The sequence below is a fragment of the Hypanus sabinus genome, chromosome 4, assembly GCF_030144855.1.
Source record: "Hypanus sabinus isolate sHypSab1 chromosome 4, sHypSab1.hap1, whole genome shotgun sequence".
Lineage (NCBI taxonomy): Eukaryota > Metazoa > Chordata > Chondrichthyes > Myliobatiformes > Dasyatidae > Hypanus > Hypanus sabinus.
Genome location: NC_082709.1, coordinates 39,925,422 through 39,948,759, shown reverse-complemented (window position 1 = coordinate 39,948,759; position 23,338 = coordinate 39,925,422). Strand labels below are relative to the sequence as shown.

Below are 23,338 nucleotides of genomic sequence, written 5' to 3'. Positions count from 1 at the left end.
AAACTGGTGAGGATTGGCAACAAGTACGAAAGCTGGATGAACTCAGCAGGTCAGGCAGCATCTGTTGAAATGAGCAATCAACGTTTCGGGCCGAGACCCTTCGTCAGGACTCAGTTGTGCTGGGTAGTCTGCAAATCTCACCAGATTTTTGAGCCAACATAGGATGCCCACAAGTCACTAACCCTAACCTATATGTCTTTGGAACATGGGAGGAAACCCATACAGTAATGAGAATAATACAAATAATCTCCTTACAAACAGCGGTGATAATTGGACCCAGACCTTCCAGCTGGTACAGTAAACTGCTACATTACCTTACTGCCCGAATATAGACACCAGTAATCAAGAATCAGCATAAGTACCATTGTAATTCTGCAAATTTACCTGACTTCTCAAAATGCTGGAGTTAAATAGATGATTATAGTAATTTATAGGCATCATTAGTCTTGTGAGACCATGGATTTGCGCCTTTGGAAGGTTTCCAGGGTGCAGGCCTGGGCAGGGTTGTATAGGAGACCGGCAGTTGCCCAAGCTGCAAGCCTTCCCCTCTCCATGCCACCGATGTTGTCCAAGGGAAGGGCCAAGCAGCTCGGCACCAGTGTTGTCACAGAGCAATATGTTGTTAAGTGCCTTGCTCAAGGACACAACATGCTGCCTCAGCTGAGGCTCAAACCAGTGACCTTCAGGTTACTAGACCAATGCCTTATCCAATAGGCCACACGCCAAATCCACTTATAGTAATTAAAACTAGTAATCATTGATTGTGACCTTGTGTTGAAGGATAAAACAGTGTCAGGAGATCGAGATCGAGACACAGGAAATCTAGAGCAATACATGATAATGATGGAGGAGCTCAGCAGGCCAGGCAGCATCTATTGATGGAACTGAATAGTTGACATTTCGGGCCGAGACCCTTCAGCAGGATACTTTTATATTTCACAGTTACAACTTCTGCGTAGCTCAGTTTTAATCAGTCACAATGTTATTTATACTTAAATAGCCAAGTGCCATTATGAGACAGTTCTCCTTTAGAATTCACTCTTCTCCATGTACTGATTCAATTACTGGACTACTTTCCCAGATTTGTACCCTGACCTGCCAAATGATTAAAGCTACTGGACACATAATTGATTTATCTTCAAAATCTGATAGCTTTGTATTAACAGATCATGAATGAAGAATAATTCAGTAGACTTGAAATTCACCAAGCTGTTAATATGTCTACGGGAATGGGATTTGGTTGGATATAAATGATTGAGTCATTCATAATTTTTTCCCACTATAGTGCAGTAATTTCTGGCATCTGTAGTTAGAAATGCATTTTACAGCGAAAGGGCTGTTGTCCTTTGGGAAATGGTCAACTGTCAAATGGCTCTGTTTATGAAATCCTTTGGAGAATACTAAAAATTCTAAAGTTTATTCTTGGCAGTTCTCAGATTTGTTCTTGGATGAAATCCCACAATGTTCTAAGAAAGGAATGGAGCAATATCAAGGCACTAATCTGCTAAGTAAATCTTTAATGAACATGCTCATTTTGTAATTTCTATAAAGTTATTGTTCAGCGAAAGATATTTGTCCTGTAACAATGCAACCAAACCAGAAAAATATCATTCCTCACTCCCAGTACACATTACTCACTATAGAATTAATATGTTTCTGTTCTATATAATTCAGGAATTCATTTCAAATCATGGTGAAACATGGATTTTATTGAGCAACACAGGATAATGTAACGCCTTAGATATAGCAAGAAAAAGTAAAATACAATATATGCCACAACTGAGCAACGGAACAATACCTTATATACCGGCTGGGTAGCCTCCAATCTGATGGCATGAACATTGACTTCTCTAACTTCCGTTAATGCCCCTCCTCCCCTTCTTACCCCATCCTTGATACATTTAGTTTTCTCCCCCTCCCCTTCTCTCTCTCTCTCTCTCTCTCTCTCTCTGCCTGTTCTCCATCTCCCTCTGGTGCTCCCCTCCCACTTTCTTTCTCCTTAGACCTCCCATCCCATGATCCTTTCCCTTCTCCAGCTCTGTATCTCTTTTGCCAATCACCTTTCCAGCTCTTAGCTTCACCCCACCCCGTCCAGTCTTTTCCTGTCATTTCGCATTTCCCCCTCCCCTTCCTACTTTCAAATCTCTTACTATCTTTTCTTTCAGTTAGTCCTGACAAAGGGTCTCAGCCCAAAACGTCAACTGTACTTCTTCCTATAGATGCTGCCTGGCCTGTTGCGTTCCACCAGCATTTCGTGTGTGTTGCCTAAGCACTTAAAAACCACTTTTCAAGAAGCAGTGGAATGAATCCAGTTTTGAACCAAAGTCCGTGCAATGCAACATCATTTGAAAATTCAGGATGACAAATGTCAATGTATTTTCTTGTAATAATGGGTGATGCAATGGCACAGATATTGGACCTGTTTGCTGCACAGCTCCAGTGACCTGGATTTGATTCTAACCTTGAGCCCAATCTGTGTACAGATTGCACATTCTTCCTGTGACCACGTGGGCTTCTCTTGCATCTTTTGAGTTTCCCACATGCAAAAGACATGCTGGATTAATTATCAGCTGTAAACTTCCCTGGTACAGGAGAGTTGACAGGGGGAGGGGGCAGTTGTTGGCCATGTGAAGTGGAATATATTGGCTACATAGAAAAATTTAGGGAAATGGGCCTTATGAGAGCAGTCTGATGGCATAGAATGGATGGGCCAAGTGGACTCCCATGTTGCAAGAAAATAAATAAGAAGCATTCTTTAGCAGCTCCTCGACTTCACAATAGCTTAAATATTTGTGTTAACTTATGAAATGGTTGGAAAAGAGTTAGATATTTCAGTACAATAAAAGTAAGAATTGTAGAATAAGAATTGAATTGTAAGGTCATGGTGGAGAGGTATATATAGATATAGATATACAGCTAGGGTGCCTAAGATTTTTGCACTGTACTGCAGTAACTTTATGTATTGCTCTGTTCTGCTGCCACAAAAAAAATAATAACATATGTGAGTGATAGTAAAACTGATTCTGACAGAGGTCTCTGTTGTGGACTGAGAGCTGGAAAGCAGCATGGTTGGGTAAAGGGGAAGGTAAAGGGAAAGGGAGAGGGGAAGGAGCAGGAAGCACCAGAGAGATACTGTAAATTCTGGTGTATAAGCCAAGAATTTGGCCCTAAACTTTGGACCTAAAATTAGGGGGTTGGCTTATACACAAGGTGCCAACTTTGGAAAAACGAATACACAGAAGACATGTCGTACTGATTTGCTGTTTTTTTTTTCAGTCAAATTCGTTCCACTGTCATCACATGAATTCTTTGAATGATTTGTTTAAACTCACATCTAGTGATTGAAGCATGGAGATCAAACCACCGGGGATGACTGCAATCTCCGTATTTTCAGCTTTCAATGCTGCTTTTGTCTCACCTGACAAGTGCGCTTTGAAGACGTCCCAGACAAGTAGCGACTTTTCTTTCCCGAAACCTTTGGGACGTCGACGCCACACCTCTTTAACACACTTCAAGCAACCAGCTTCATCCATCCAGCAGCGTTCTTGAACGTAAACAACACCCCACGGGAATTTTCTGAGCAATCTTTGTCTTTTGTCTCAGCACAAGATCACGTCTATTCATAAATCGGGTGCACCAACTTCGTGTAGCTTTGAAATTTTCGCTGACCTCACGGTGTTTCTCGGCCCATTTCAATGTTTGAACTCGAATCATTTCTCTGGTAACAATGTATCCGGACGATCGCTGGTGATTCACCAACTCTAAAACGTTTTCTTCCAGTTCTGGCCACTGGCATGTTTTCCCGCAGTTTGTACATTTTGTCTCTGGCATTTCCCACAGCATATCCTCTGCCTTTCTCCACTCTCTCACTTGTTTCTTGTTTACACTAAACTTCTTAGCAGCTGGAAATTTATTAGTTCCTTTAGCAAAATCAACAACCTTCAGCTTGAAGCCAGCATCGTATCACATTTGTTTTATTCTTTTGTACGTGGCAGTCGCAAACTCAATACTGAGTGGACGTACTGATCCCGCCACCCTGTGTTATGTTTTAACAAGATTATGATGGGCGCTAAGTGGTTTCACGGGGCTTACAATTCTGAGGATTCTTTACCATTGGAGACCTAATCCAAAATTACCCTCCCTGATTTATTTATTAAGGATCCCTTATAATGCTCTACAATGTGTAGGCCTGTTTTCTTAGCAGGTACTGGTTCACAAAATTTCCCGGTTCCGAATTCGGCAAAGCTGAGTACCGGCATGTGGGATCTTGTGATCTTTTCTGGTTAAATCAAAAACCTCTACAAAAGGGGTCAGCTTAGACAAAGGTAACATGAAAAAGTCACTTTTTAACCTTAAAAATAGGGGTCGGCTTATACCAGGTCGGTTTATACTCCAGAATATACGGTATTCTGTAATGATTAATACAACAATTATTTGGAATCATATAACCTTGCCTGTTGTCTTAGTCAGGGTGTGTCTGCACCTGTGCCATCCCTGCCCGGCACTCTTTCTCTGCTACCTGTTCCACATCCCTCCTGTAGTGCTCCACATTCAGCATTCCCAACATCTTTAATTCCCCCCAGATTTACAAAGTCAATCACCGCTCTACATTAACAAATACAGTACTGTGCAAAAGCTATATACAAATGCCTGAGACTTTTGCGTACCTGTTAAACTAACAACCCGAGATTGTTGGCCTGCCTGTCCATCTGCTCATCATGGACACACTCCTTCCACTGGTTCTCCTCCTCCCTCTGTTCCTATCTGCCTTCTCCGCCATCCTCTCCTATCAGGTTCCTCATCTGCAGCCCTTTGTTGCCTCAGCTTCCATCGCCAATTCTACTTTTCCTTCCTACACCTGCCAATCAACCTTTGTCACCTGATTCACCTGTCACATGCTAGCTCTTGCTCCATTGCTTCCCATCACCTTTTCATACTCGATAACTTGCTCTATCATTGAAGGGCCTCCACCCTAAGCATTAACTGTCCATATGCCTCCACAGATGGTGCCTGACCTACTGAGTTCTTCCAACATATTGTTTGTTGAATTACAATATTCGTGTCTTTCTTTTTATATTTGTGACCCTATCTGAAAGACATTGTCTGTGACATTGCTATACCTTATTGATATCTGAATTAAGTGATTATCTCTGAAGTGGGCTTTGACCTCTTCCAGTTTGTATCTGAGAGTGCTGTCTAGTAAGTAACCAGTGAGTCATGAACAGCTCTGTACTTTCTAGTTTCATGGGAATGGACTAACAATAACATGTCCACAACCAGAAAGAAGAACAAAGACATTGGGACACATGAAAAGTTGTTGTAGAACTTCAAGTAAACTGTGTTAATCTAATTACTTACAACACATTTGGGAACAACTTCAATATTAACATTTTAGTACCTTAATTAACTGTGGGTTTAGTGCCACTTTTAATGAACATGTGCAAATGCAGAAGCATTTTGCTGCATTGTGCAAATATTAAAGTTCTATGTCCATCTCATTGACACAATTTACCCCTTAGCCAGATCTCCCTACTGACTGGCCCACCAATCATTCCCAACTTCTTAACTGTATCTGCTTACCAAGAGCACCTATCTACCTACCACTTCTGCTCGGTGTGCTTCTCAGCGGCAAGTGAGCAAAGGAAAGGCCTTAGTCACAATAGTATAGTTGCAGGTATCATGCACAATATAATTTTGCAGAAGCAGTCGTCAAGGAACATTTATTCATTCTAGACATTTCATAAACCTTCCTAGGCACCAAATGTCTCAAGCGTTGTGTCCTTTTAATTTTAGTTCAGCTCTATTCACCAGCATCAATATTAATTTTCCTATTACTTCAAAACTTCATATCCAATTAATAGCCTCACATGGATATAAAAATGATACCACATCAGTATTTGAGGAAAAATTAACAGATTTTTTAAATGAACTCTATTATATTACATGTTTATTCCATTATATTTTATAATGAGACTTTAATCAGATTATAAGAAGAATGGACTAAATTAGGGGAAACTATGTTAAAGAACATTAGTACAGGTCTGGAACAAAAGTGGATGAAATAATAAAATCACCAGCCCAAATTTCAGCAAGTTTCTCCTGGTCTCACGCCATAATTGAAGAGCTGGTCCTTTGTAGACCTCATGCTATTTATCTGGGGTTTCTGCCAATCTAATTCCAGACAATTTAAATTTAAATCAGCTTTCGCCACACTAATGTGTCTGATAATTAAATGGCTCTTTGATTTCGTTGACTGGTCTGATTGTTTACATGCAGAAACATATTGCATTTTACAAGATGAAAGACAATCACCATGCTTGATACACAACATGAATTAGCACCATTTAATTTTTGACAGTTGTTTTATATAATAAAAATGCACATTAAGGATCACCGAGAAGAGATTAAGTCCAACTGGCATAAATTGTAAGTGCAAACAGATATTGGAATGCTCAGCAATAAGGCATAATCAGGATCTCTCCTCAAACATACAGGTGAGGCAAAATTATTGACTGCGAATTAGTTTTAACTCTGTTAAAAGACAAATTAATTTTAAGCAATAAGTAAATTGCTTCAAAGAGCTAAGACAGTGAGTAGGAGTAGGAGCAGAAGTATAACCAGCACAGGCAACAGTGGGCAATAACATTAACAAGTCTCCCTGGTGCAAACTGATTCAGTCAATACATAGATTCAGGCACACCACTTCAAATCATTTCATTGCTAAAATAAAAATACTGTACTATCATTTCCTGATTGTTAACTGTACAGACCAAAAGTGCACGCACCCACACACTACTGCTGGACTTGGCACCATAAATTCTAAAAAGCAAATTTCTATCCACTACATAGCACATAAAAGAAACAAACCTTATAATCTCCCAGTGCCTATTTAGGTTTGCAAATAAGGAGTGGCTATTGAAATGTAGTATCCTGGGGAAGAAATCTATTCTGATAAGAAGGACCAAAACCACAAGTCACCAAAAGCTTTAGAGTAATCATGACCATCAACTTCTGATACGTAACATTAACACTGATTCTCTCTAGAAATGTCGCCTGACCTACTGTGTATATCTAGCAATTTCTGTTCCTATTTGATATTTTTTGAAAATGCAATTATATGCAAATAACAAAGTAGCCAATAATCTGCTGTAATTTCTAGCCATGAAAATAATTTGAAGAGATTCTGTTGACCTGAACTATCATTAATGTTTACACTAAATGTTTTACTTTGTACACATAACTCCCTTCAAAAGCCAAAAACATATTCATCAAACATTTTGACACATTGAAATTATAAGAATATTTTCTAAAATTTCCTTTATTAGCTTCATGGAAGAAAAAATAATTTCATGTTCAGACATTTTATTATGAAATTTTTATTTACAAGGCAAAGGGAATACCAACCCTTCCCTTAATTTTTACTTTATCTCCAAAATCATATCTGTTCGGGATTGTAATTTACCATATGATAGCCATGCAGCTCCTCTTTTTCCAAGCTCCATATGTCAACTCAAATACTCAAAAGACAATCCCAGTTTATTTTACAAAATGCAATGGCAGATGTTACGGGGCAGTTGGGGTCAAATTCAATGAGAACAAAAGATGCTATATTAAGATCAAAATCTTTCAGAAGTCAAAGAGGGAATTTTTTGATTATGGGATAGTTTGGCTGATGGTTGCAGTATTCTAAACAAATTATAACTAAACTGGGTAGATCAGACTTAATAAAAGCTCAAAAAAAAACATATTCACTTCCTCTTTCTTCCTTTAGTCCAAGGTAAACAGCTTGGAACTTGTGCTGCATCTTGATTTGAGTCAGCTGCAGTTTGTTTTGATTTGCCGTACTTACATGTGAGGACTAAGCTCATAGAAGTTTCTGTTGCGATATTCCTCTACTTTTGCTGGAGTGTAGATGGGCAAGGGTCTGTAAGGGTTTACAGAGATAACTACACTTCCAATGTAAGTCTGAAACAAGAAATTATAAAAATACATATCAATATTAAATTGAATAATTAGTTGTTTCAAACTAATACTGTAAAGTTCATGTTTTTCATAAAATTTCATGTTCTAAAATAGGAAGCCATCACAGCTACAAAGCAACAGCTATACTAATGCTGTGCTGACTTGCTGGTACTGTAATTCATTCCCATTCTTACAATGGTTGCACAAGGAAGTCCAATGTAAAGTTGCCTCCGAGAACAGCCAGCTGATTAACAATTTAATTTAACTCCAGCATGTTGTGGATATGTATCAGGGGATTGTAAATTTAACAACATTTGAAATAAACAAAAATATAAGGAACTTAATTGTTGGCTATTAAGATTCCAACAAATAAGAATTATCTTTACTGCTACTTCCCACTTTTTCAATGGAACCCAATATTACGTAATGTTGAAGAAAGTCTTAGGTATCAAAAGTAACATTGCTGATCCTAATGGTTCAGATTTCAACTTTCTTTTCTGGTTTATCCCCCTATTTTCCACCATGAAAACTCCAGATCCCATAGCTTGTAGTCTCATAGCAGAAGGTATTCCTCAGAGCTTCACTCGTACAGATTTTTCCATGTTTGCTAGGTGATCAGTGTTGAGCGGCTTTGTAATCAAAAGAGTTTTTCGATGTTTTAGGTCGCATATTACATCCGAGCAACCATTGTGTTATAGCCTTTCAACCCTTCAAGATTCACAAACCATGACCCAAAATTTTGAAACAAGGAATAAAATTCACTCTTATAGAATTTATGTGGTAAATAATGAAACACAAGTTTTTTTTCCTCTGGTAGCGCATCCTCCCATAATTCAGTGGCCACCTATGATCTGATATTTTTATCTACAGGTAGTCTCCAAGTTACGAATGTCCAACTTACGGACAACTCGTACTTACGAACCGGACGGCGTCGCCATTTTAAGTCGGATCATGATGCTGTCTGCCATTTTAAGTTGTTCCCATTGACAATGTGTTGAGTGTTTAACTTTGTACTTCGCTTAAATTTTTCTTAGTAAGATTCACCCTGACACCACCCCTCCCCCATTCCGGTCGGCTGGTGGCACAGTGAGATCTTGATGTCGATCCAGTGACTCCCGTAACATCCGTGCCAGATTGATGTCGAGCTCGCAACTCAACCTCGTAAAAAAAACACTGCCATTTCCAGTTTAAATTCCCACACGGAATATTGCAGAGGATCAAATACCAAACCCAGCACAGCCCCCACTTGTCTGATTTAGCCTGTCTCAGTGAGGTGGTCCTTAGGACCCAGCGGACCTCGGGAGCTGGCGCAGGTCAGGACCCACCACCCGCAGTGTTTCTGTTCCGTAGACAGGAAGCGATCACGATTGAAAATAAAGTGGAAATAATAAAGCATTTGGAAAGAGGTGAAATGCCATCGGTCATTGGAAAAGCATTAGGCTAAAGTCGGTCAACAATCAGAACAATTTTCAAGGATAACGGATAAAGTGAGAATAATGGAGCATGTGGAAGACACTGCCCGGATGAAAGCTACAATTATTACTAAGCAATGCAGTGGTTTAATTATCGGAATACATACGTTTCTTAAGTGTTTTATGTACATAGAAAGGTAAAATATATACAATATACTAAGACAAGCGTTTGGCTAACGACGCTAAATAATACTGGATGTACTTGTTCCGACTTGCATACAAATCCAACTTAAAGATGGACTCAGGAACGGAACTTGTATGTAACCCGGGGACTGCCTGTATTCAACAGCGCAGTAGTAAACAGGGTTGGAAAAACACTTCCTTACAGTGAATGGAAAACTTTGTTCAGTTATTTATTTTTTTGCTTGTTTCTTTGTTAATTTGATGAGATACAGAGCAGAACAGGCCCTTCTGGCCCTTTGAGCCACACCACCCAGCAAACCCCAACAACCCCAAATTAACCCTAACCTAATCACAGAACAATTTATAATGATGTGGCGACCCACTTCCCAGCGCACTCGAACCGGCTCACAAAGTGGTGCGCGCCAGCATTGAGGCAAGTCCCAAAGAGGGTGCCAAGCCTGCTTCACCAGCAAGGGGAAAAGCCCGCGCTCGGGACGGGACTGTGAATACGCGCCTCCTACAGCATTCCCGCCTGGGGACGGCGGGATCAGGAAGGCTTTAAAGCGAGGCTGCGAAGTTTGAATAAACCTCTTTTGTAACTGCAGCTCACCGACTCCATGTCGTTATTGCAGTGCTGCGTGTAGCACACCGCTACAATGACCTACTAACCTACCTGATATGGCTTTGGGCTGTGGGGGGAACCCAGAGCACTCGGGGACAACTAACATATTGTTCAGGAAGGACGTACAGACACCTTAAAGAGGATGCCAAAATTGAACGCTGAACTCTGACACCCCAAACTGTAGCACTAACCACTACGCTACCATGGCGCCCTTCTCCTGCGAACTAATTTTGTGGACAGCAATCCTCATGTGTCACTGGGTGTCATGAACATAACCTGGCCAAAAGCCTGAGAAGCAAGTTGGTGGTGCAATAAAAACAAAGATAGTCATTTGCAAAAAAGAACACATCTTTCACATCCTCTTCAGAAAAATTCACAAGACTTTCCAGCCACACTAGGAAAAGCAGCAGCAAATTTGTGCCTAGCAGACTCCACAGAGCGCACACTGATACGATTATGTAATCCATTTCATTGATGTTGTTACTAAAGCAGTTTATTCTGTTATTTATCAGAGAGAGGATAAACAAAGGCTGAAAACTACTAGATTATCAACATGACGAACTTTTCACATGAAAGATCAAAGAAAAACATCAAGTGGCAAATTAGCATTTATGAATTATGTCTTCTTAATACATCCCATATCAAACATTTGTGGTTTGTAATTAAAATATGCACCCATTCAAGCACTTCCATCTTGTTCATTACAGTTATTATGTTGTTATTTTCCTCTGGATATCATTGTCCATTCTGATGGACATCTTTTCCTGCAAAATCCAACACAAAGATTAAATGATATTCCACCCATCTATTCCCACATTGCTCACATGCACAATTATTTTTCTCAATCATAGATTCAAACAAGAAATGTGTGTTTGCAAAACAATTGTTCAGTTCTAATGTTTTTAATCCAAGGTTCTTTAGGAAGTTAGGAGAGAGGTGCAAAGCTTGTTGCTTCACAACCATCTTATTAAGTGATAATAGAACAAAGAAAATCAAAAACAGACATTAACAGTTCAGCCCACAATGTTGTGCCAAACCAGTTGAATTAGTAATCAATAGCTAACTAATCTTTTCTGCCTACATTTCCCTATCCCTCCATTTCCCTCAATTTCATGTGCATATCTAAACATCTCTTAAAAATCCCTAATGAATCTGCATCTCCAACACACCAGGCGGTGCATTCCAGACACCCACCCCTCACATCTCCTTTAAAATTATCCCCTCACCTAAATGCATACTCTCTGATATTAAACATTTCAACCCTGGAAAAAGATCCCTATATCTACTCTATCCATGCCTCTCATAATCTTATAAACCTTTATCAGATCTCCCCTCAACCTCTGCTGCTCCAGAGAAAACAACCTAAATTGGTCCAATCTTTCGTTATAGTACATGGCCTCTAATCCAGGCAACTTCCTGGTAAACCTCTCTGCACCCTCTCCAAATCCTCAACATCCTTCCTATAATGGGGCAACCAAAACTTCAGCCAATGCTCCAGATGTGCCCCAACTAAAGTTTTATAAAGCTGCAACATAACTTCCTGACTTCAACTCAATGCCTTGATTAATAAAGGTAAACATGCCAAATGCCTTCTTAACAATGCTATTAATCTGCATCGCCACTTTCAAGGAGCTATGAACTTGGAATCCAAGATCCTCTGCTCATCAACACTGTTTCTTTACATTTACCAAAATGCAACACTTTGCATTTGGCCAGGTTGAGCTCCATCTGTCATTTCTCCGGTCATATCTGTAACTGATCTATACCCCATTGTATTCTTTGCCAGTCATCTATGCTATCCACACGAATGATCTTCGTATCATCTGAAAACTTACTAACCCACCCATCTACTGTACCTTTTCATCCAGGTCATTTATATACATCATAAACAGCAAAGGTCCTAGTACAGATTCCTGTGGAACACCACTAATCACAGCCCTCCAGCTAGATTAAGTCGCTTCGACTACCACCCTCTGTCTTGTGTGAGCAAGCCAGTTCTAAATCCAAATAGCCAATCCCATGCATCTTAATCTTCTGGTTGAGCCTCCCATGAGGAACCTTGTCAAACACCTTATTAAATTCCATGTAGGCAACATCCACAGCTCTACCTTCATCAATCACCCTTGTCACTTCCTCGAAAAACTCGATTTTGTTAATAAGACATGACCTATTCTGTACAAACTATGCTGGCTCTTCCTTGTCAGGCCATAGTTTCCCAAATGCTCATAAATCCTATCCCTAGGAATTCTCTCCAATAACTTCCCTACCACTGGTGTGAGACTCACCAATCTATAGTTTCCAGGATTATCTCTGATTCTCTCCTTGAAAAATATAACAACTTCAGCTACCAACCAGTCCTCTGGGAACTTGTCTATGGCTAGAGAGGACACAAAGATATTTGTCAAGGCCCCGGTAATCTCTTCACTTGCCTCTCTCAATAACCTAAGGACCTACCCACATTAATGCTCTTTAAGAGACCCAATACTACTTCCTTCTTTATTTCAAAATGCCTTAGCATATTAATTCTTTTGGCACTGATCTGCTTATCCCCCAGATCCTTCTCCTGACCAAATACTGATGAAGAGTACTCATTAAGGACTGCACCTACATCTTTTGCATCCAAGAAAATGTCCCCCACCCCCTTGTCCTTGAGTGGACCTACCCTCTTCCTAATTATCCCTTTGTTCCTGATATATGTATAGAACGCCTTGGGATTCTCTTTAATCCTACTTGCCAAGAACTTTTCATGGTCTCTCCTGGATTTCCTTATTACTTACTAGAGTTCTTTTCTTACATCTTTATAATCTTTAAGGGCTCTGTTTGATACTAGCTTCCAAAGCTTTACATACATTTCCTTTCTTCTTGAAGGAATTCATCACCACTCTTGACATCCAAGATTCTCTTGCCTTACCATCCTTTTCCTCTCTTCTGACTGGAACATGCTTGTCCTGTACATGCATGCAGTTGGTCTTTTAACACCCTCCACATGACAGATGGAGCGATGCCTCAAAAAGGCAGCGTCCATCATTTGGAACCCCACCACCCAGTATGTGCCTTCTTCTCATTGCTAGCATCAGGAAGGAGGTACAAAAGCCTCAAAACACATACTCAGTGACTCAGGAACAGGTTCTTCCCCTCTGCCATCCGACTTTTAAATGGACATTGAGCCCATGAACGCTAACTCGCTACTTTTTTATTTCTTTATTTTGCACAACTTATTTAACTATTTAATACGTACATATTCATACTTTAATTCACAATGTTTTCTCTATTATGACATATTGCATTGTACTGCTGCAGCAAAGTTAACAAATTTCATGACCTATGCTGTTGATATTAAACCCGACTCTAATGATTCTGATTCTGATGTGGATTTGCCCAAAACAGCTGTTCCAATTAACTCTCCTTAGTTCCTGCCCAATTCTCTCATAATTTTCCCTGCTTCAGTTTAATATCATTCCACATGGTCTGTGCTTACTCCTATCTAGAGCTACTTTAAAACTAAAGGAGTTTCGGTCACTGCTCACCCATTGAGAGGTCTGTCACCTTGCTAGGCTCATTACCCAACAACAGATCCAGAACAGGCTCTCATTTTGCTGGATGATCAACATATTGATTTAAGAAATCCTTGTAGATGCACTTGACTAATTCTACCCAATCTAATCTACTTACACTAAGAACATCCCAGTTAACATGAAGGAAGTTTAAGTCCCCCATGTCAACAATGCTATTGTTTTTACACCTTTCCTTCATCTGCCTGTGTTTTTGTTCCTCAATCTCCAAGTGTCTATGGGGAGTGGGGGGGGGGGGTCAGGGGGATCCTTAGTACAATCCCATCTGTGTGACTGCACCTATTTGAGTTCTCCCCATATAAACTAAATGGACGAGCCCTCCATTATGTCCACTTTGAGTGCAGCTGTGACATTAATCGAAACCCTGGAACATTAAGCACCAATACCTGTACCTCACTCAACCAAGTCTGTAATGGCCACAACATCAAAGCTCCATGTACTTGATGTATTCATGGAATAGAATTTTCTGCAAGGCAAAGTACATCAAAAACTATGAAGACAAATTCCTTAAGAACAGATCTTTATGCAAGTTCAAAGGTTGCATAGCTAAATACTTGCTTCACAGTTTTTCTGTATGTATTAAAATAGATACCAGAATGCATGTACTTTAAAAAGGCTGCATCTGTTCTCTTTAACATCCATCTCCATTGGAATCCTGATCCGTTCAGATGATCCTTTCAGAGGATCTGGCCTTAACAACATTTCCCACCAGCTGCTTTAGGAAAGATCTGTCAAACAACATTGCTTCATATTCTGCACCAATTATCCTGTTAGCTTACTAGTAAACTGACTAAATACTTCTGATTGTTATTGTAAATAATTTTGTGCTGTTGGCCTACTCGACTGAAAACATAATGATCAAATGGTGTATATTTCACATGAGATAACTACAATATCTGAGAACTTCTCATCTCAACACACTGTAGTTCAGTAAATTCCAGGCCCTATAGCAACTGTTACCTTATCCTTACCTCCCACTGTTAAAAAACCAAAAATGCACAATAGTTGCTGAAACACTCACTAAAACACCTTTCCCAAAGTTGATTCTTAGAAGATTCACCATCTTAATCAGGACAAGATACATCTTTTTAAAAGCATTTTGTAACAAAGGGAACACACATAAAATGCTGAAGGAACTCAGCAGGCCAGGAAACATCTGTGGAAAAAAGTAAACAGTCACTATTGGTCTCAGCCTGAAAGGTCGACTGTTTATTCTCTTCATAGATGCTGCCTGGCCTGCTGAGTTGCTCCAGCATTTTGTGTATGCTGCTTGAATTTCCAGCATCTGCAGATTTTCTCTTGTTTGCAATTAAAGCAAACTGTTTAAATTTCCCAGGCATTTTTTTTCAGTTAGAATTAGCTGTTAAGAGTAGAAAATGTTGTCTCTAGTCCCAGTTTTAGATTTGTTTCAATAGAATAGACAGAAAAATCTGCATGGTTCACACTTATAGAGGAGGCCCTTCTGTATTATGAAAGATTAGTTCTTTGGGAAGATTCAGGCATACATACTCCTTCAAAATTCAGATATTTCAGTTTTGTTTCCAGTAATTTTAAGTACCGGTGTATATTTTATAATTCTGTCCTCGTTAGAGAGAATATGCCCACTAAGTTTGACCAAAAACTAGAAAGTTATATTGGAGATGGTAAGACCCATGGTCTGGAGATGGGCGATCTTCAGATCCTTACTAAACATGAGGAAGGTGAAGAACTCACAGTTGAAGATGTGGATCCAGCAGAAGATGAAATGTCAGAAAGGTCCATGACAGGCAAAGGAGAGGGAGGCCTGGAACTGTGGCAGAGTATGAGACAGTGCCACCAGTGTTGTAGAGTGAGGCAAGTGAAATTCAGAGGGAGAAGCAGCCAATAGGAACCTCAGTGGGTCCAAACCAAGTGTTCTCAGAACAAATCTGGAAGCAGGTGGCAGCAAAGACAAGGATACATGGCTGTGGTAGCAAGTCTAGGTGAGTACATGATCGAAGAGTCGGTGGGCAGCAGAGATCACAAAGGGGGAGCAGTGAGAGAGGGTTTCACTGAACTCCTGTTGAAGAGGAGATTTAAACTTTTTCAGAGAAATCATCCCTTAAAGAGACTTCACAGTTACAAACATGAAAAAATCTAGATGCTGGAAATCCAGAGTAACACACACAAAATGCTGGAAGAACTCAGCAAGGCAAGCAGCATCTATCGAAATGAATAAACAGTCAAGGTTTCAAGCAGACCTTCTCCATTACTGAGAAGGAAGGTGGAAGATGCCAGAATAAAAAGGTCGAGTGGGAGAGGGAAAGTTGGATAGCTAGGAGGTGATAGGTAAAGCCAGGTGGGTTGAAAAGATAAAGGACTGGAGACAAAGGAATCTGATAGGAGAAGACAATAGACCATAGGAGAAAAGGAAGGAGGAAGGGATCCAGGAGAGTTTTATGCAGGTGAGAAGAGGTAAGAGGCCAGAGAGGGGAATAGAAGAAGATGGGAGGAGGAGAGAAAATATTGTCTCAAATAATCTGCTATCTGATTGCTCAGAAATCATGATCATTTGGCATTGGGTTCACTAAGTGCCGATTCCCAGGAATCTGGTTCCCAACTCCTTCTCTGTTCCCCTTCTCCCTAAAACATGCTAGGGCTCTGGTTCCTGCTCTCCCTAAAGCTCACCAGGTCTCTGTTTCCATGCTTTCTTGAAACTCAGCTGGTTCGGTTTCCAGAAAAATTATCATCTCACTGTACATGCTTTTCAAATAGGAGAATTAAGAATGTCTTGAAAATGAGTTGGAATAACACTTAACGGTCCAGAAAATCTGACAGCCTCGCACCACCGAAGCTCCAAGTGTACCAGATTATCAATGTTTTACTCTATACGCAAGGAGCTGTTGTAAATATCTCTAATGAAGCACTGATTGCATGATCACATGAGGAAAACCATTCACCTCTAGAAGGCAGCACTGCAGATCAGGATCAAACCTGGCATTTAGCAGAAGGGTTCAGACCTCATAGCTCTGCATGATTGGCTATCTTATACTTGCTTTAAAGCCAAGTCATCATTGGCATGGTTACTAAAACTTCAAAGAGGATGAGCCTAACATAAACATCCACAAAGTAGAGATCCTTAACTAGCATGCCCTTGCTACACCACTCTGTCCTCTGACCTAATGCCTCACAACAGAATCTGGAAAGCATGAATCACTTCCCATATCCCAGCAGCCACCTCTCATTGTAGACAGAATTGATGATCAAATTAACCACCATGTTCAATGTGGCAGCAACGCCATTAATCAATTGAGGAGAAAGCTGCTTGAAATAGCCATATGGTTGAAGGAACAGCAGTGCTTCCTGCTCTCCTACATGCTTGTGAGCCTTGGACTACCTATAGCAAGCAGCTCAGGCTATCGGTATGATATCACCAATGCTAACTGCAAAATCCCCCAGATTCAGTGAAGTAAGAAAATCAACATCAGCTTTTCCTCAGGCTAACATCCCTGGCACATAGGCCCTATTTACACTGTGTCAACTTCAATGAGTAAACAATATTGTTCATTTGCTGAAGTCCCAAAGCAAACATTCTATTCCGAGCTTAGTCACAATAAAAAGTTAACAGGTGAAGAGAGGAAAAGATTCAAATATGTGCTCACAGCCTTTTTGAAAAATGTACATTCCCAATGACTCGTGGGAATCTTTGGCCTCTAATTGCTTTAAGTGGAGGAGGAGTATTGAGAATGATGTTGGGAACCTGGAATCCATGCATCGGGAGCATGAAGGAAACCTATGTAAATGGCAGAAAAAGCACACCACCTCATAACTCTCTGCCACCTTCCTCATTAGGCATCACCTAAAAGACAGGAACAGGCCACTAGACCCACCATGACTGGGCCCACCAGGATAATAATCCAAGGTAATCCCACATGTCTGGCCATCCATACTCTGTCCAAGAGCCTGTGGTCCCCACATTGGACTCATCAGCCACATCAGAATCCATAAAGCACAGGAAGTAAATCTTTCTCAGTCCAAGGACTGCTTTGGAAGAAGGTTAGAATAGTTGGAGTCTGCAACCATTATGATATTGTTAATTAACTAAAATCTGAAATTAAATCAAAAGAAGTATTTGATTACTCAATACAGCTAAACAAACCTGGTTCTTCATGATTTCCATATTGCAGGGCAATTTGTTATAACCAGATTGAAAAATGTTACACTAATAATTTAAATATATAAAATAAATATGGACTTAAGGAGAAATATGCTCTTTGCCTCTAACAGAAGTACCATATTCACTTTCAAACTTGACCTTTGTGCTCGCCAATTCTAAAAAAACACAATGTACTCGCTGTAAATTTTTTGACACAAGATAAAGCAAACTTACAGCCCAGAGAAGGCTTCCACAACCACAATTTTAAAAAGTGAATTTAAGAACATTTAAAAGGAGTCTGTGGTAGTTGACCATTTTAAATTCACAAAGTGAAATAAATATTGAATAAAAAGTTGTTGTCAGAAACTGTGGATATGCAACCACTGGATTCCTGTAAAGTCTGAATCACTAATACCACTTGGGATCATTTTGACTGTTACACAACTCCAGAAACTTCATTATGATGGACACTCTGATTTGATCAAACAAGTTTTAGCGCATGGACAATTAGAAAGGGACAATAAAGGTTTAAACCTGGAGATTAACTTCATGGAAATTCTGGAAATCTGACATTCCTAAACAACAATGAGCCAAAGAAGAGAAGTTATATAGTGCCATTGTTATGCAAATCACTTATAAAAGATCAAATTGGTCACAAGGGTTGCTTAGTGGTACATATGTAAAGCATATCTCGCAGCATCAATTCCCTCACGGAGATGTGAAACATGCTTTTCACGGTAAAACTACGTTATGTCTAAACTATAAAGAAGCTAATTGAATTCAAATCTGTCAGTTTCCATGGGGCGTTTGGAGGTAATGGGCCAATGTGGTGAATTTGGAAGGGATTAACGCTGAAGGGCAAATAAGAAAATGGATAGTTTTTAATCAATACTGATGGAATCACAGAAAATTTACAACACAGAAGAATGATATTCAGTAACAAACAAGAGCCTCCAGCATTTTGTGTGCGTTGCTTGAATGACATTCAGTTCTTTCTTACTTAGCTGGTCAAAACTTGTTAATGAAGTTACTATCAACTACAGGGCCCTTCAGTTCACTGTTCTTCATGTTCACATCCAGCTCCTTTGTAAATGTTGCAAAGGTTTCTGCCACTACCACCATTTCAAGCAGTAAGTTCAAAATTCTTGCCACGCTTTGGATGAAAGATTTTCATCTCTCCCCTCTAATCCTTCCACCAATTACTTTACATCAATTCCTCATGATTTTTGATGCCTCAGCTAAGGTAAAAAAGTACTCATTCTGGGCCCCACAGAAGTTGCCCTTGAACGGTCTCTGTCCCAAAGAAAGCCTCGACTTCTACCTTCGCTTATGACTAAAATTGTTAATAACTATTTCTTTGAGTAGAAAATACAGAGAAAACAAACCATTTGAAGTTCAGGTCTGATCCATGAAGTTTGGGAACACTAGCATTGGAGCCTCATCCCCACCTTATGTTACCTTAACAGCCATTTTGTACTTGATTTCAATCCTTCAGTGAATCGACTCCTTGTCAGCCCTGCACCCTTTTAAATCTGCTTAAACCCTGCTGTCTGAAATTCCCTCTCCAAAAGCCTCCAGGGTGTATTTCATCCCTTCACCTTCAAGACTGTAAAACAAAGCTTCTCACTTTGACCACGTTTTACATGCTCTCAATATTTCCATCTTCTGTACATTATCACTACACTTAATTATGATATACAGGTGTGAGCTTTTGCTGTTTCAGTGAAAATATTAAGCTTGCAGCAAAACTTCAAAATGAATAAAGGCCATTATAAGTTTAATTAAGATTGTTAAGGACAATCTTTTCTTTTTTTTAAAAAATGGCTACTCAAGACCCTAGATAAAGAACATCAAACAGTTATTAGTCAAAGAAACGATGCCTTTTTAAGTCACAAATATGATATGAAATATCATGATGCCCATGATGGACTGTACTGATGCCCAGCTTAGAGAGGACTGACTAATTTCTCCATAATACAGCATCCTTTACCATTTCCTGAACATTCATCATTAGTTATACGAATGATGCATTTACTGGAAGTAATAACACTGAAGGAAATTTCCATGACGAAAGCCTTGCAAATGAATTTGCCAGGTGCATTATCAAGTAAACAAACACAAAACCTATGTAATCTTACAACTATAGAATATAATAAATCAAATTATATCTTTTGGATCTCCCATGCATTTTATGTATCCCCTTTCTTTATTCCAAATTTTTTCCAAATATTTGGCCAAATGTACTTCACATAATAGACTAGGGAATCCATCTACACAGCAGCCTCCAAAGATTGCATTAATACAATAATGTTCCCAAGGGAAATTCCATTTCAAACTGCAATTGTCTTTTTCAATCTTTTTATTGATTTTCACATATACACAAAAAAAAATAACATAGTAATAAGTAAATTATAAATACAATAGACTTGAAATCACATTGATAATAAGATAATAATATCCTACTAAACATCAACAAAAGAAAATACCTTAATCAAGTCCACATGATTATATGAAAAAAAACAAAAATAACCATTAAAAAAGAAAAAAAAAATATTAAAAAATATGTGAGAAAAAAAAATATATATTAAAAAAAAAATTAAAACACTAAACTAAACTAACATAGGCAATAATAACAGTTTACAAGTATAAGATAGTGTCAAAGAACTCCGGAACTCCATACCTGAACATGAATAAGCAGAAAGGTCTGGAGAAGGCCAAATTAATTCATATGAAAATGTCGAATAAACGGTCTCCAAGTTTCTTCAAATTTAATTGATGAGTCAAAAATAGTGCTTCTAATTTTTTCCAAACTCAGATAAGAAATAGTTTGAGAAAGCCATTGAAATGTAGTAGGAGGATTTACTTCTTTCCAATTTTGTAGTATAGACCTTCTGGCCATTAATGTTACAAAAGCAATCATTCGTCTGATTGAGGGGGAAAACTGATTACCATCTTCATTTGGTATGCCAAAAATTGCAGTAATAAAATGAGGTTGTAAATCTATATTCCAAATTGAGGAAATAGTAGTAAATATATCCTTCCAATAATTATGTAAAGTGGGACATGACCAAAACATATGGGTCAATGAGGCCACTGCTAAATGACATCTGTCACATAGAGGGTTAATATGAGAATAGAATCGAGCAAGTTTATCTTTAGACATATGAGCTCTATGTACAATTTTAAATTGTATTAAAGCATGTTTAGCACATATAGAAGAAGAATTAACCATTTGCAAAATTTTTTCCCATTTATCTGTTGATATGTTGTATTGAAGTTCTTTTTCCCATTCTTGTTTAATTCTAACTGATATTTCTGGTTGTATCTTCATAATCATATTATAAATAAAAGCTACTAATCCCTTCTGACAAGGATTTAAGGTAAAGATCAAATCTGTAGTGTCCATCAAAGTTGAATTAGGAAAAGATGGTAAAACTTTATGTAAAAAATTTCTAATTTGTAAATATCTGAAAAAATTAGATTTAGGTAATTCAAATTTATTAGAAAGTTGATCAAATGACATCAAAGTATCTTCAAAAAAGAGATCACGAAAACATTTTATACCTTTCCTTTTCCATATGTTAAAAGCTTGATCTGTCCAGGAGGGTTTGAAAAAGAAATTAAATAAGATAGGGCTATCAAGAACAAAGTTTTTCAAAATAAAAAACTTACGAAATTGAAACCAAATTCGTAATGTATGTTTAATAACAGGATTAAATATTTGTTTATTAAATTTAACTAAATCCGCAGGAAGACAAGAACCAAGAACAGAGAATAGAGAATATCCCTTTACCTCATTACATTCCAAATTTACCCACTGTGGGCACAGTGGTGAATCCAAATCTAATTTCCAATACAATAAATTACGAATATTATTTGCCCAATAATAGAATCTAAAATTAGGTAAAGCTAAACCACCATCTTTTTTTGATTTTTGTAATTGCTTTTTACTTAACCTAGGGTTTTTATTTTGCCACACAAATGAAGAAATTTTTGAATCAATGTTATCAAAAAAAGATTTAGGAATAAAAACTGGTAGGGCTTGAAATAAATATAAAAATTTCGGTAAAATCATCATTTTGACAGCATTAATCCGACCAATTAATGATAAAAACAAGGGAGACCATCTTGTAGTAAGTTGATGAATTTGATGAAGCATCAAACTGCAATTGTGACTGAATTTCTAGCTGTAGTCCACTTCTCTCAGCTTATCTTGTATATAATCACATAATTAGGGTAAATATTATCATTAAAATGTCCCAATTTACTTGAGCATAATAACAAGGCCACCATTTTCTAATAAAATTAATACAGTCAATTTTTAAGATACTTGTGGTATTTTCCCATTTTATAACCAATAACTTTTAAGGACCAGACTGCATGCATAAAATGCTTCATCAATGTCTGACGAGAATGTCATTTTGTTTCTCATCTCCTATCATTATGGTATTGGCTTTGTTTTTCACCAGTGAGAAACCATGGTAAAGAGCTAATATCTCTATATGTATGGGGCACCACATTTGAAAAAAAACATATTAGAATTGGTGTCACCCTCTCTCCACATTTCTCCCAACTGGAATATCTAATGATTAAGTGCTGACCATTCTACTTACCAAAAGAAACCTCTGCTACACTACCATCAATAGTTCCATCCCTAGATCACATTTCAGAAAATCTGATGATCTGGCTATTCTCCTCCTACCTACATACAGCAGAGGCACCAAAGGTAAAGACAACAAGACGTGGTCAGAGGAAGACAGAGTTTATAAAGACACACATGGACGAGTATGTACCCACAAAAACATCCAGAGAATTCACCAACTAGAAATACTGGATGAACGAAGAGATCTGCAATCTGCTGAGGGCAAGATCAGTGGCATTCAGGTCAGGCAACCCTGGTAAGTACAAGAGGTCCAGGCATGACCTCACATGTGAAGTAGCAATTCCAGACCCAACTGCAAAAGCACAGAAGCACACTCAACAGCTGTGGCAGGGCTTGAACACTATCAAATCTGACAAAGCAAAACCAAGCAACATACATATGTGACAACAAGGATTCATTCCCAGATGACCTCCATGCTTTTTATGCTCACTTTGGCTGTCAGAACATGGGAGCACCTTCATGAACTCCAATAGTCCCTGACGACCCTGTGATTTCGGTCTCTGAGGCGAACATGAGAGCATCCTTCAGGAGGGTGTACCCACGGGAAGCATCTAGCCCAGATGGTGTACCTGACTGAGCATTGAAGTCCTATCCTAATTGACCATCTGGATTGTTTACTGACATCTTTAATCTCTTGCTGAGGGACCCACCTGCTTCTGGCAGGTTTCAATCATAAGAACGTGGCAACCTGCCTCAGTGACTATTTTCCATAGCACTTTAAGTACATCCACTGTGATGTACTTTGAGAGGTATACCATGAAGCCTATCAACTCCTGCCTGAGGAGTGAGTTGGATCTACTTCAACTCTCT

General features: G+C 38.8%; 1 protein-coding gene across 3 annotated transcripts in view; it reads right to left on the bottom strand.

Annotated features, from left to right (window-relative positions):
• The window catches only part of myo1b (myosin IB), a 291,804-nt gene that overhangs the window by 231,504 nt on the left and 36,962 nt on the right, over positions 1-23,338 (bottom strand). For all 3 annotated transcript variants that reach the window (XM_059966898.1, XM_059966897.1, XM_059966899.1), the window contains one exon: positions 7,850-7,965. In XM_059966898.1, the coding sequence (XP_059822881.1) occupies positions 7,850-7,965 (116 nt within the window). The remainder of the gene's footprint in view (positions 1-7,849; positions 7,966-23,338) is intronic.